Source organism: Eschrichtius robustus, chromosome 3 (genome assembly GCF_028021215.1).
Source record: "Eschrichtius robustus isolate mEscRob2 chromosome 3, mEscRob2.pri, whole genome shotgun sequence".
Lineage (NCBI taxonomy): Eukaryota > Metazoa > Chordata > Mammalia > Artiodactyla > Eschrichtiidae > Eschrichtius > Eschrichtius robustus.
In genome coordinates this window covers 142699256-142711572 of record NC_090826.1, presented here as the reverse complement: position 1 = coordinate 142711572, position 12317 = coordinate 142699256, and the positions used below count along the sequence as shown (strand labels likewise).

The window sequence follows — 12317 nt, the reverse complement described above, 5'->3', positions numbered from 1 at the left end:
GAAGGTTAGTTACGTTTCTTGACCTTGGAGAAGTGGCCCCTGCTGTAGGGGATGACCTATGTGTCCCAGCAGTCCACTCCCCTCTCATCACCCAGTGTCTGGGGACCAGCTGGTCCCAGGGTAGGGTATTTGTAGACTTAGTTCCGCAGGCTGTGGGACTGTATATTTCTTGCTTCTGGTGTCTGCCCCCTGGTGGGTGAGGCTGGTTTAGAGGCTTGTGCAGGCTTCCTAGTGGGAGGAGAAAATGGTACCTTCTCTTATTATGCACACGGAATGAGGAAATGGCTTGAATTGCAGCATGAAGAGTTTAGGTGTGCTTTCAGGAAGAATTTGACAGAATTATTAAATACTGAATGGGTTCCAGGCAAGTGGTGGAATGGCTCCATTAAAATTTGTTGTTGGGCTGGAAAGTGGCTTCCTTTCTGGTCTGTAGATTTGCCTAGGATGGCCTGTGTCTTTGCCTCCACCCACAGGTGTACTGATATTGAGATGATCTTAGCTCGGGTCCCTCCTGCCACACCAGGGAGGCCGCTCACAGCCCCAAGCCGCCCTCCCGTATGACCTCAAAAGGGATGGAAAGAATGAAGGATCACCTCTGAACACTGGTTTCTCTTTATTTTTAATTTACTGAGTTTATTTTTCTGCCCCTCCCTGGAGTTTCTTCAGCTTGGCTTCCTCTGCTGTGGGCACTTTGACCAAATCTCTATGTCTGAACACCAGCTTTGTGCCCCACCCCGCTGGTCCAGAGGGGGCTCCTCTGGGTGCTTCCTGTTCTAGGGGAGGCTGGGCAGGAGTCTGGGGCTCTTGCTCATGAGGGAACGTGATTTTCAGTGTCCTGGACAGCCCTCTCTCTCCGTTCTTCAGAGAAGCTTAGAAAATAACTTGTGACAAAGTGTCCTCTCCCAAAGGGAACTGGCAGTTTGGGGAAGACCCTCAGACAGGAGTTGAGATGTTTGTATTGATGGTGTGGTCTGAAGGGTTTTAACTGCTCTGTAAAATGCCAGCACGAATTGGGAAGACTTGAAGGGGATATTACTGTTTAGGATGGGCACAGGGAGGAAACCATGCCCACAGCTGAGCCGGGAGGGGACAGATGAGGGGTGCAGGACTTAGGGAATTAGAGGGGAGAGGAAAGAGGCAGCTTCCAGGGCACAGCACAGAGGTTCAAGTCCAGGAGAGAAGTGCGAGGGCAGGGGGATAAGAAAACAGATTCAGGCTCATTAGTGGAGAAGTGAGGCTGGTGCACAGGCTGGAAAGGGAGGGAACCAGAGGGAAAAAATATAGTAGAAGAGAGGCTTGGAATGGAAGTGGCAACCCAAGTCCTTAAAATGACTATTTTATCCTTGCAAACTTGCAACAATGGGAGAGGCTGAGGTGGCAGTGAGCTGGACAGCATGCAAAGGAATAATTGGGATGCCCGGGGCCCCCAGTGCCTGTGGAACAGCAACAATTCACTGTCCTGCATGTGAGTCATCCCTGGACAGAGGGAGGGTCAGAGCAGAGAGCCCCATTCTGCAGGGAAAGAAAGATACAGGTCTGGGAGGACAGGGGAACGGGGGCTCAGCTTCTGGTGAGAGGACTGTCCCTCCCTGACCACAGAAGGAATCCAAAAAAGGTGGGGACCCTGACAGGAATCACCTTAGGCTCCGGGGGGGGGGGGGGATGCTCCAGCTCAGGGCTGTTTCACACGGGCCAGTGGCTCCCTTCCGAGCCCATCCAGTGTGTGTCCCTGTGCAGCCTCAGCCCCGCCAGGAGGCACCGTGGTCGGGGCTGCGCTGGGCCCACACTCCCCTCTCCCCAGCCTCTTTGGAGCGGGGCTGTGGAGCAAGCTGCAGGAGCCCTGGCTGCCCTCCGGCTCCATGAGTCAGTCTTCCCCCAAAGCAATAGCAGGCTCGATTTTCCCAGGGTGCTGTTCAAGCATCTGAAGTCCCATGTCTGAGTGTCACATCTGCCCTGTGTGGCTGCTTATTAGGGAAGGAGGCTGGAGGGCTTCTAGGAAGACAGCACGCCCTCCCCTTCGGCCACGAGCTTCCCAGGAATAACAGCAGTGAACTCTTAAAGTAAGCGCCAGAGAGAAGTGCTTTCTTTACGTGCGCTGTGTAGTGTAATTCTACGTGAAACTCCAGAGGTAGGAACTATTTTCAATCCCCACTTTTTAGATGAAGCAATAGCTAAATGACTTGCCTAAGATAGTAAGTGGGCTGGGAGTCAGAGCTAGGCAGTCAGATCCCACCCACACCAAACTGCATCCATGCAAAGCTTCTGGAGAGAGAGTCTGCCTCATTTCTTGTTTCCTCACTAATATCTAATGTTTCTGTCACTCGCTCGCTCTCTGTCTCTCACACACACAGCCTGATGTATAAAGAAGCTCTGCAACCCCATCCCCTGTTTACTTCCCATCTATGAAATCTCATATATTAATTTTTTTTTTTAGCTGATTAGACCAATTCGCTGACTTGCTGGAGGCTTGGATGTCAGATGTTATATAAACGAGGATCATCAGAAGTAGACATCTGGGGGCAAGGTATTATTTAGAATGCTTCTCCCATTTAGAATGCTTCTCCCATTTTGAAACTGGTGCCTTGGTATTGGGTTGGCCAAAAAGTTCGTTCGGGTATTTCCATGCGCTGGTATGAAAAACTCGAACGAACTTTTGGGCCAACCCATCTTTTTTTTTTTAAATGGCTGGAGCAATCTAGAAACAGTTTAAATCATTTACTTCTCTTCTGTTTTTCAACTTGATTTACCGGTACCCTTTGTGTGGGAGATTGTGACTGCAGCACAAAATGTTGCTCTGAGTTGAACCAATCGTAGGAATAAAAATGATTTCTTTTGAGGAAACTGTGACAAAGTACTCGATACTGATCACTGGCGTTCGCTCCTTTAACTCCTCATTCAGTTGGTGCTTTTCACCCACCCGACGAGTTCATCATGCATCCTAGGTGGGAGTTAACTCGCAATGTCATCCTGGTCCTTACGGCCCCGTTTCCCCATCATCTGCGAGATGAAATGATGGTCAGGATAACAGGCAGCAGAGCTCCGACCAGCAGCAGATCTCTCCTTGGAGACTTGCCAGAACCAACCAGATGTACATCTAACCAAGGTAGCCTGTGGAAATTCACATGTAGCTTTTGGAAATTCACATGGTTGGAAGGCTGGGGATGGAGCCAACAGACCCCAGGCATCCTCTCCAGCTCCAGCAGGCTGTAGAGGAGCATCTGTCAGGAAAGCTCAGTCCACTGTGACACCCACATAGCAGGGTTTGGTCATTCAGAGCCCTGCCCCTGACCTTTGGCAACTGACTTTAACTGCTCTGGGCCTCAGCCCCGGGATCTGTAATACGAGGGCGAGGACTACATGATTTGTAAGATTCCTTCCAACTCTTAAGAAAATGTTAAATACCTCAAACTGTTAAATAAGTGAATTGCTTCCACACAGTTTTCTGGGTAGAGATGTTGAAAAACCACACCAAGGGGTGGTTTTCTAATTCGGAGTCTTAAATTAACTAAATTTGTCTGGCTTCTATTTGAATCTCGCAGTTTATGTGTAAACACTTTAAATTTCCTAGATTTTTTTTTTTTTTAATTTGACATACAACTACGTCTGTAAAGTAGCTCCTAGTTGAGTCAAAGTAGGGACCACATTAGAAGCATGTAAACTGGTGGTGACCGCATGTTAGAAATAAATTCTATAAGGCTGATTCTAAACAAAATTAAATTACTCTTGTTTTTTCTCCTCCTTTGAGCACCTCTCTTTCTTCAACCCTTCCTTTGCTCTGTGCAGCCCCCATCTCAAGTCTTCACTGCCAGCTCCTCCAAACACTTTTCGGAGAATGTGGGAAGATGAACAAAGTCACGCACCCTAGTGAGAAGACAGAACTCCTTTGTGCGGGGACGGAAATGCTCGTCTACTCCAGGTGTCCTCCTCCATTTCCCCACCTCCCCTGTGTTTAGATTGGGGCCATAGACTGGCCAATGCACTGTGAATGGAAGTGATGTGGTCCCTTCCGTCTAAGGCAGTCAGGAAGAGTTGTGAGTTCTCTCTACCGTCACTGGGAGTTGAAGGAAAAATCTGAGATGGCGGAGTTGCAAGATGGAAGCTGCCTGGATCCTTGGAGCCGCTAAGGAGAGCTGCCCGATTTGCAATACCTAGTTCAGTTTTCAACGTGTCATATCTTAAGTTACTGAGATTTCATGGTTTGTTACTTTAGCCTAGGCTAGCCTAATAATCCCTTCCAGAATTATTTCATTGTAACAGAGATCCTAGGGGAAATGGTAATGCAAAACATGATGGAAATAACTTCTCATAGTGGAACTGTGGATACAGGTTGTAACTGGTGCCATTGCAGCAGCCCTGTAGAAAAAGAGGGTTGACGTCGGGGAAACTTCTCGATACCACTAAAACTGGGACACGGGGCAATACTGTATGCCTCTAATGGTCCTGTGCTGCATGGCAAATTTGAAAAGGCTCCAAAGAAGGAAATTTTAAGACATTATTCCTTCAGGCAAAATCTCACCAAGCTGCTTCTACAGGGAGGCAAAACAAGGGAACCCATTTTCTCAGATGATCTTGAAAACATAGTCACCTAGTGCCAGACATAGAAATCCCTTTTTTTCTTGCCCATATTATCGATTATTAAAACACCTAGTTGGCTTTCTCCACTATCCCACAAGGACCCAGAAAACTTGATAATTTGGATCCATTTAGGAATCCCCTTTTTTTTGGGAAACAATGTGACAGAATGACAACTTGCATCTGTTGAATGAAGCTGCCTTTTGGGAAGACCTTGTTTCCTTCCTCCACAGAGGCCTCCCGGCTTCTGGAGCACCATGGATGGTTTCAAGAATTGTGCAGATGGTAGCAATTGGAGACTCAGGAAAGGCTGTCAAAAAGAAGGCAAAAAGTACTGCCTTGGATCCCAACTCTAAGTTTGATGATTTTATACAAAGTGTCCCCAGCCAAACTACTCCTAAGAATGCTGTCCAGCAAGGCATCACCTCTGATGGCAGTTTCCTAAGACGTCATTCTTTCCCCTAAATGCGCACGACACTTGCCAGTGGAGAGGGTCCCTCCTAACTGTGCCACTGGCTTTCCCTCTGCTCCCTCCAACTGAACCAGCATGGGCTTCCGAAATGCTCCTTGACATACCTGGAACCCAGATCCACCAGATTAATACTCCAGATACAATCCCTTTGGGTCTGGCCGCACATGCCAACCAAGTCCCAAACCAGTTTATTAATTTGTCCAAAAGGTAAACAGATGATGGAGATGCAGAAAGACAAGCATGCGAGCAGCTAAAAGTATTAGCCCGGCTGGCCACCAGGAAACAAATTTAAGACATTTAAAGTGGCATTAAATAAATGAGGCTACGTTTTATCTACTTGTAACTTCCATTGTCTTTTTTAAAAAAGGAAAAAAAATATATATATATTTTACATTGCAGTATATAAATCTAGACTCTACATATACAGTATAAATACACAAGGCGAGCACATGGGCACAACACGTATGTCTGTCTTGGTAGCCGCGCCCTAAACCAGGCCAACAGTTCTACATTTTCTTTTTCACCTTCCAACCAAGAAATTCAGGCTGAGGCTACGTTTCCTTCAATCCCCATGATGTCTAGCACCCTGGCCATCCCTCCTCCAAGCACAGAAGCACAAATTGAACCAGCCTCGCAAACAGAAAAAAAGTGCTGTTCAACTAGTTGAAACCAGTCGGTCTTTACAATGCGGTCTGATCTAGAAAGACCTAAAGGAAATCTGAGGCCTTCCTGGTTCATTCTCGTTCTTTGCTCCACCGCCACAAATCTCTAGACTTTCCCTGGTGTTTCTTGCAGATTTCATATGGCTATTTATGTAACATAAATCACACATAACCTTTGGGAGCTGTCTTTCTTACAGGATAGGAAAAAAAAAAAAAAAAGCTCCACATTACAATCTGCACTTCGTATCTGGGTTCATTCTTTATTTTTGGAATAAAAACTGGTATTTTGAGAATTTTCTTCTTAAAAAGGACAACATTCTGAAAGTGCTTCTCAAACGCGTCAACATCCCACGTATGGCTTTGTAGTTCAAACCCCAGCCACAGCTCAGATTTGGAAGGGAGAGGATGGTGGTGGTACTGGAGACAAAAGTGTCACTTAACAGTGATACTGTGATACTAAGGGTGGAAACCTGAAAAAAAAAAAAAAGTTATTGATTCCATCTGGAAGAATGTACCTCTTTAGAAACGAGTTGGATAACATACAGAGCCCCGTTTCTTTCCCCATGACTAGGCACAGGAAGGCTATAAAAGTCAGTAAGTAAAACAGGACACTGCTCTCAGCAGTGAACATCTTCCGAGGGGCTATTCACAGAGCAATCGCTGTTCAGAAATCTTTCACAGGCTCAAAATCATCAGTTACAGTCAATCGCAGTAGGAATTTCTACACCTGAGGAACACATTGCACGTAATATAGAGGTACTGCGATCCAGATGGCAAAAGACTGCAGACATGTAGTTTCACATGCAAAAAGCAATCAGAAAAAAACAATGAAGTAGCGGCATTCCGAGACGGATCAGAGTCCACATGAGCCATCATCCTTTTGCGCTTTCCTTTCTGGCTGATAAGTTACCAAAGAACATGGCTGTATGTGCAAGAATGATTGTGATATGTTCTTCAGGGGGGGAAACAAACAATGCAGTTGCCAGAAATCAAAATGGGCTTTGTGTTGCCTCCAGAGGTGTCACAACGGCTGGACCAGTGGCTCAGACAGGCCTCCAAAGCTGCTCCTCGCCCTCCCTGGGGTAGCAGAACTTGGCCGATGCAAGCAGAGGTCAAAGCCACTGGCTCATCCAAACCCTTTCCGAGGTGGCCTTTCATTCAGCCTGTGGCAGTTCCCGCCTCTGCGGTTGTTCTTTTCTGGTGGCACTTGATTGAGAAAGTAAACCTCTCCCTTTATAAAAATAGTTTGGACTGCTTATAATACTGGCACAAAGGACACTCTGTATTGCTCGGGTTGATTCTGTTTACTTGGAAGGTATGAGACGAGGTTCTCAGTTCCTTCTGTTTCCCTGTAAAAAGTGACCTCGACTTCCCAGGCCATTGTGCAAATTTGTTTCTCCATAGTCCAGAATATCCCATAAGTCCCTCATATTTATATATATACACACACATACCAAATATGTGTACATACATATATATTTATAAATGTGGGTAATTTTGCATTTCGGTCTTAGATAGGTCAAAGAGAATCATCCTTTTCGTGTCAAGTTCATCTCCGATTTCCCCACGATGCCTATCATAGTGCCTTGCACACCAGAGGTACTCAATAAATATCTGTCCACCTCACCAATGATCCTCTAACACTGGGTGGTAGCTGCAATCACCACGGCCTGTTCTCAGCCCCACCCTGCCTTTGGCAAGCAAGGGGCCACTGGTCTCTCCCTTCAGAGGGTGATTTTGCTGTGTCTGTTGCTCCAGCAGCCCCGTTTGGCTGTCCTGGGCAACGTCAGGCTGGTCCGGCTACGTAGTTTTACTTGCTCTTCCACAGAGTTCTTTTTGCGTAAGATGAAGTCAAAGTTCACTTGGCTGTTCATGGCATAGAAGACATTTGCCGAGTCTGGGATCACAAGTTCTAAAAAAGATGAGGAAAGAGAAGGTAGTCAGCTTGTGTAGGTCAGCCCAGCACTGACCGTGGCAGGTGGAAATTCTGCTCAGACACACGGCTGGGACTATGGCCCTTTGTCCCTGGAATGCAAATGGAACCAGACAATGACCACCACTCCCTCCCCGCAAATTGGTTCCAACAACTTCCCAATCCCAATTTAAAAAACCTAAGTGCGAATCCAATCTTAGAAACTCAAGCCACGAACAAAATGCGCAAATGCAGGATGTTTTAGCTGGAAGGAAGTGCAGTAGGAAGCAGAGGCCTACAGGAGTTAAAAGACATTCCCAAGAGCACAGCTAGTCAGGGGCAGAACTGGGACCCGAACCCGGGTTTTACTTGGAATATCAAAATATTTTTTAATTAATCCCAAATCAAACCAGTATGTTACACCATTTGAGGCCTTGCTTCCTTAAGAACTTGCATTTTAATATTAAAGGGCAACCAAATAAGATAGTATCTATCTCTTAACATTTAAACCATTGCCTACTGCAGTGACCCCCACCTATATAGATAGCTGCAATTTTTGAACAAGGATTATTCCAAGCATAGTATGAAGTTATTGAGCAAAGTGATTTGAATTCATTTTTATTTTTAAAAGAAGGTATATACTCTTTAGCACTCAGGGGTAATGGATATCTTAAAAAACTAACAGGGAATAAAAAAGGTAAAATGTGCAAGCCTTGCTTTGCGGCCGTGGAGTGACGGAGGCAACCAGGAGAGGTGTCTGCCTGCAGAACTGGATTAAGTCAACCTTATGTTAACTTCGACCACTGAGATTCCACAGCACGACTGATGCAATCAGTTTCTGCGTGACTCTGCTATATTTTGCACAAATGTTCCATAAAGGATAACTCCCTTAAAGTGTCCCCCGTCTCCTGCCCACATATTCCTGGGTCAGTAACAACCTACCTCACAGCTATATATCAACATATCTCCAATACGGTACACTTTCGGGTGCATTACTTCCTGTCATAATCACCCATGATGCACAAGGAACCAGTAGGGTATTGTCGCCATTTAACTAATTAAGGACAAAGGCCCAGGGACGTCAAGCAGCCCACCTGCCACCACACAGCTGGTGAAGCTGGGCCCCAGCTGCACTCCGGAACTCCTGGACCTTCACACCCACTGGCCTCACCTTGGCGTGTTGGTTTGTGGATGACACGGTAAAACCCAAGAGACCACTTTTCAGGCTTGGACTTTTAACAGTAACTACATTAAAAGATGAAACTGAGAAAGCTTTGCCCCACGACCTAGGGCTCAGCTGGATGAAAGAAAACTTCCAAGAATTTTCTCAGAGGCTATAGTTTTTCATTGCTAAGAAAAGGTACGACTCTAACTTCGCCTACTCTCGTCGGGGCCCGAGATACAGCCCTGGGTGATTTGTTGGTCAAATGGAGTATGAATAACTGCTCCCTTCCATCACCCCCGCCTTGTATAATTCTTCTTTTCCTTTCTAGGGGGAATGCTTGTTGGGGAACAGCCCTCCCTTGAGACACTTGCACTGGTCTGTGCTGGGTCTGTCAGTAGACAGGGTTGGCCTCCGTCAACAGTATTGGCTGTTCCTTCTGCACTTGGAAAAGAGACTCAGTCTGCCTGAGTCTCTTTCTCGGACGTGACATGGCATAGAGGAGTTACCTACCAGCTCGCCGCCTCCCCCTCAACAAATACAATCCCAATTCAGATTAGCAAAGCGATACGTGCACGGGGATTATGTGCCCGGAGTTTTCATAAAAGGGATTTCTTCAATTAATGGATTCCTAGGCAAACTGGAGCATTTCATAATCACCAGTTCTTTGCCTCAATAAGTGTGAGGTAAAGAACCTTCCAATCCTGGTGCTGGAAGCTTTTGCTGCTTGAAGATCAATCATGAATAAGGATCAACTGAAGGACAGACTCTCATAAACGGTTAACTGAAACCATGAGAAATTATCGCAGGAACGGCGACATTTCAGGGTCATGCACAACCTGGACACACATTATTGGTTAATGGAGGTGCATGGCCATCGGCAAAGAGCCAACAGACCCCGCCCATCCCCCAACTCCTGACACAGGGAGGGACCTCTTCCTACAAGAAGGCTTGAGGAGAAGTTTACAGAGAACGGGCGGGAGGAACGCTCAGCAAAACCGCAGAAAGCAACAAGGGTTGCTGGCGGACCAGCCTGAGACGCTTAATTCTACAAGGGAGGTGATGGCACGGTTCCCGGCAACTCCACCCTAGCGTGATTAAAAACCCTCACTTGGTTCCATTTCAAAAAGACATTGTATCCATTTCGCATCTTCTCACACTGGGGCAATCTGCCTTGAGAAGGAACACGCGCCTACCTTTGTCCTCCGAGATGACCTGCACCAGCTCGTACTCCTCAGCCGGGTCCGAGTCCAGATTGTGCTTCAACATCGCCCTCTGGATCACGGCGGGAGTTTTATCCTGGCTCGTCAACTGGAAAGACAATGAAAGGGTGTGTACAGCATTTAGCTTCATGTCTCCTGGAAGAGTTGTGCTGACCTTATCCTTGCTGTCTTGTGCCTTCCCAGGAGAAATGGCCAGGTGGAATGAGGAAGGACCAAGAGCCAGCACTCCTAAGTTCCAGTCCTGGCTCCATCCTCAGATAACAGGTCATCTTTTCTCTCGGTCACCTGCTCTCTCAGAGCCACAGTGTCTTACCCCATCAAAACAGAGAGACTGGGTGCCTTGCCAGTTCCAATGGAGGTTCCGATGGAAGAATATATATGAGGGAGTTGTGAAAAATGCACAGCGTTTTCAGTCCTGGGCCAAAATCATCCTCACCTGTTGAGCACTGGTTACAACCTGTGGGTCAGAACGGCCACGGTTCTGCACACTGACCATTTCAAAAAGCACAAGTGACTCTACAACCCAGGAATCCCCCCCACCAGGTATCTACCAAGAAAAATACAAGCATCAGGTCCACGAAAGGACTTGTACACAAACGTTCATAGCAGATTTATTCATAACAGCCCCAAAGTGACATCAACCTGAATCTCCATCAATAGGAGAACAGGGGAGGCTAAAGACAGTGTAGTGTGTTCAGGACAAGAGTGCGACTCAGATAAGATAAGAGCAGCTAGAAGGAGCTGAGAACTGAAACGTGCGACAACGTGATGCATCTCACAAACATCACGGGCGAGTCAGAGAAAGCAGACACAGAAGATGACACGCTGCAGGAGTCTGTTCTTTCAAAAACAGGCCAAATCAACCTGTGGCGTTAGAAAACTAGCTAACCTTACCTTCAACTAAGGTTAAAGCAGGATTGAAGGGGCATAAGGGAATTTTGGACGGGGGTGGGGGGATAAAAAATGTTATGTATCTAGACTTGGGGTGGTGGTTATATAACAGAAGTATACATATGTAACTCTATGTACACATATATATTGTTATAGTTATAAAAACCCAAAGAACTGAACACTTCAGATCTATATGTAATTATATGTAAATTACGCTTCAATAAAAATGAGCTTCTAAGTGTTTAAAAATAATAAATCTAACATTTTTTAAAGTACAAGTTAAGCCTCCTCTCACCCCAATTCTCCCCTTCATCTCTGCCCATCAGCCGACTATCTTCAGGGTGCTCAGAGCAACAGGAAAAGGGGGCTGACTTATGTACTATCCCTTGGGTGATTTCTTTAAATTTGAAAGAAAGCAAAATGAAACACAGATTATTCTTACTTAAAAATAAAAGCTGTTCTCACCAAGAGGTAAGAGGAGAGAGACAGCCAAAAAAAAGGACGACGACGTAGTAGTCTGATTTTTTCCAAGAAACTGTCATTGTGAGCCCAAGGATGTCTGGGCCCACAGGCCTCCCTCCGATCTGGGGCAGCAGCTGTATTTGTGATTCAGTAAACAATATGCATTACAATGGGGTCCCTGTAAGTGACAAAGACTGTGCTCAAGGGTCTGTTACCAAAGCATCTAGCACCTCCTTATACAAGGGAGAAACAGATGCATACAAAATTCTAAAGGAGAAAAATACATTTTTTAGAGTCTAAAGGAAGTACTCCTGCGGCTGCATCAAACTGGTCCAGGAGCATAAAAAGCCAGAGGAGAAAGGACACCAACGTGGGGGATGGTTGTTGGGTTAAGGTGGTTAACGTTATCAACTTTAAACCTACCTAAGGAGAACACCAGGCCACCCTTATTTTACCTTAAACCTCCCCAGGTGTGTCCAAACAAGGATGGGCTGGCCAAGGGCTTTCCTTGAGAGTCTGTCACTTTGTACCATAAACGCTACTGCGGGGAATTGATGATCACAGACAATACTAACAGCTCAGCTGTGCAGCCTTACGTTGATATCCTGAACCAGCACTGGCCAGTAGATACATATAATTCGAGCCTCATCTGTAATTTAATTTATTTATTTATTTTATTTTATTTTTATTTATTTATTTTTTTAGATTTTTTTTTTTAATGTGGACCATTTTTAAAGTCTTTATTGAATCTGTTACAATATTGCTTCTGTTTTATGTTTTTTGTTTTTTTCTGGCCACGAGGCATGCGGGATCTCAGCTCCCCGACCAGGGATCGAACCCACACCCCCTGCATTGGAAGGCGAAGTCTTAACCACTGGACCGCCAGGGAAGTCCCTCATCTGTAATTTTAAATACCTAGTAGCCACATTTAAATTGTTTTCAAAAGGGACATTTTAATATT

At 45.9% G+C, this 12317-nt stretch overlaps 2 protein-coding genes across 3 annotated transcripts in view; one reads left to right on the top strand and one right to left on the bottom strand.

Moving 5' to 3' along the window:
- COLGALT2 (collagen beta(1-O)galactosyltransferase 2) overlaps window positions 1–3426 on the top strand; it is a 139656-nt gene extending 136230 nt beyond the window's left edge. Inside the window, exons 13-14 of the transcript XR_011073645.1 lie at window positions 2435–2524; window positions 2900–3426. The gene's annotated coding sequence lies outside the window, so the exon portion shown is untranslated. The remainder of the gene's footprint in view (window positions 1–2434; window positions 2525–2899) is intronic.
- Window positions 3427–5946: 2520 nt separating this feature from the next.
- RGL1 (ral guanine nucleotide dissociation stimulator like 1) overlaps window positions 5947–12317 on the bottom strand; it is a 291746-nt gene continuing 285375 nt past the window's right edge. For both annotated transcript variants that reach the window (XM_068541388.1, XM_068541387.1), the window contains 2 exons: window positions 9977–10091; window positions 5947–7618 (listed from right to left, as the gene is read on the bottom strand). In XM_068541388.1, coding sequence (XP_068397489.1) covers window positions 7431–7618; window positions 9977–10091 — 303 coding nt within the window. In that variant the 3' untranslated portion in view covers window positions 5947–7430. The remainder of the gene's footprint in view (window positions 7619–9976; window positions 10092–12317) is intronic.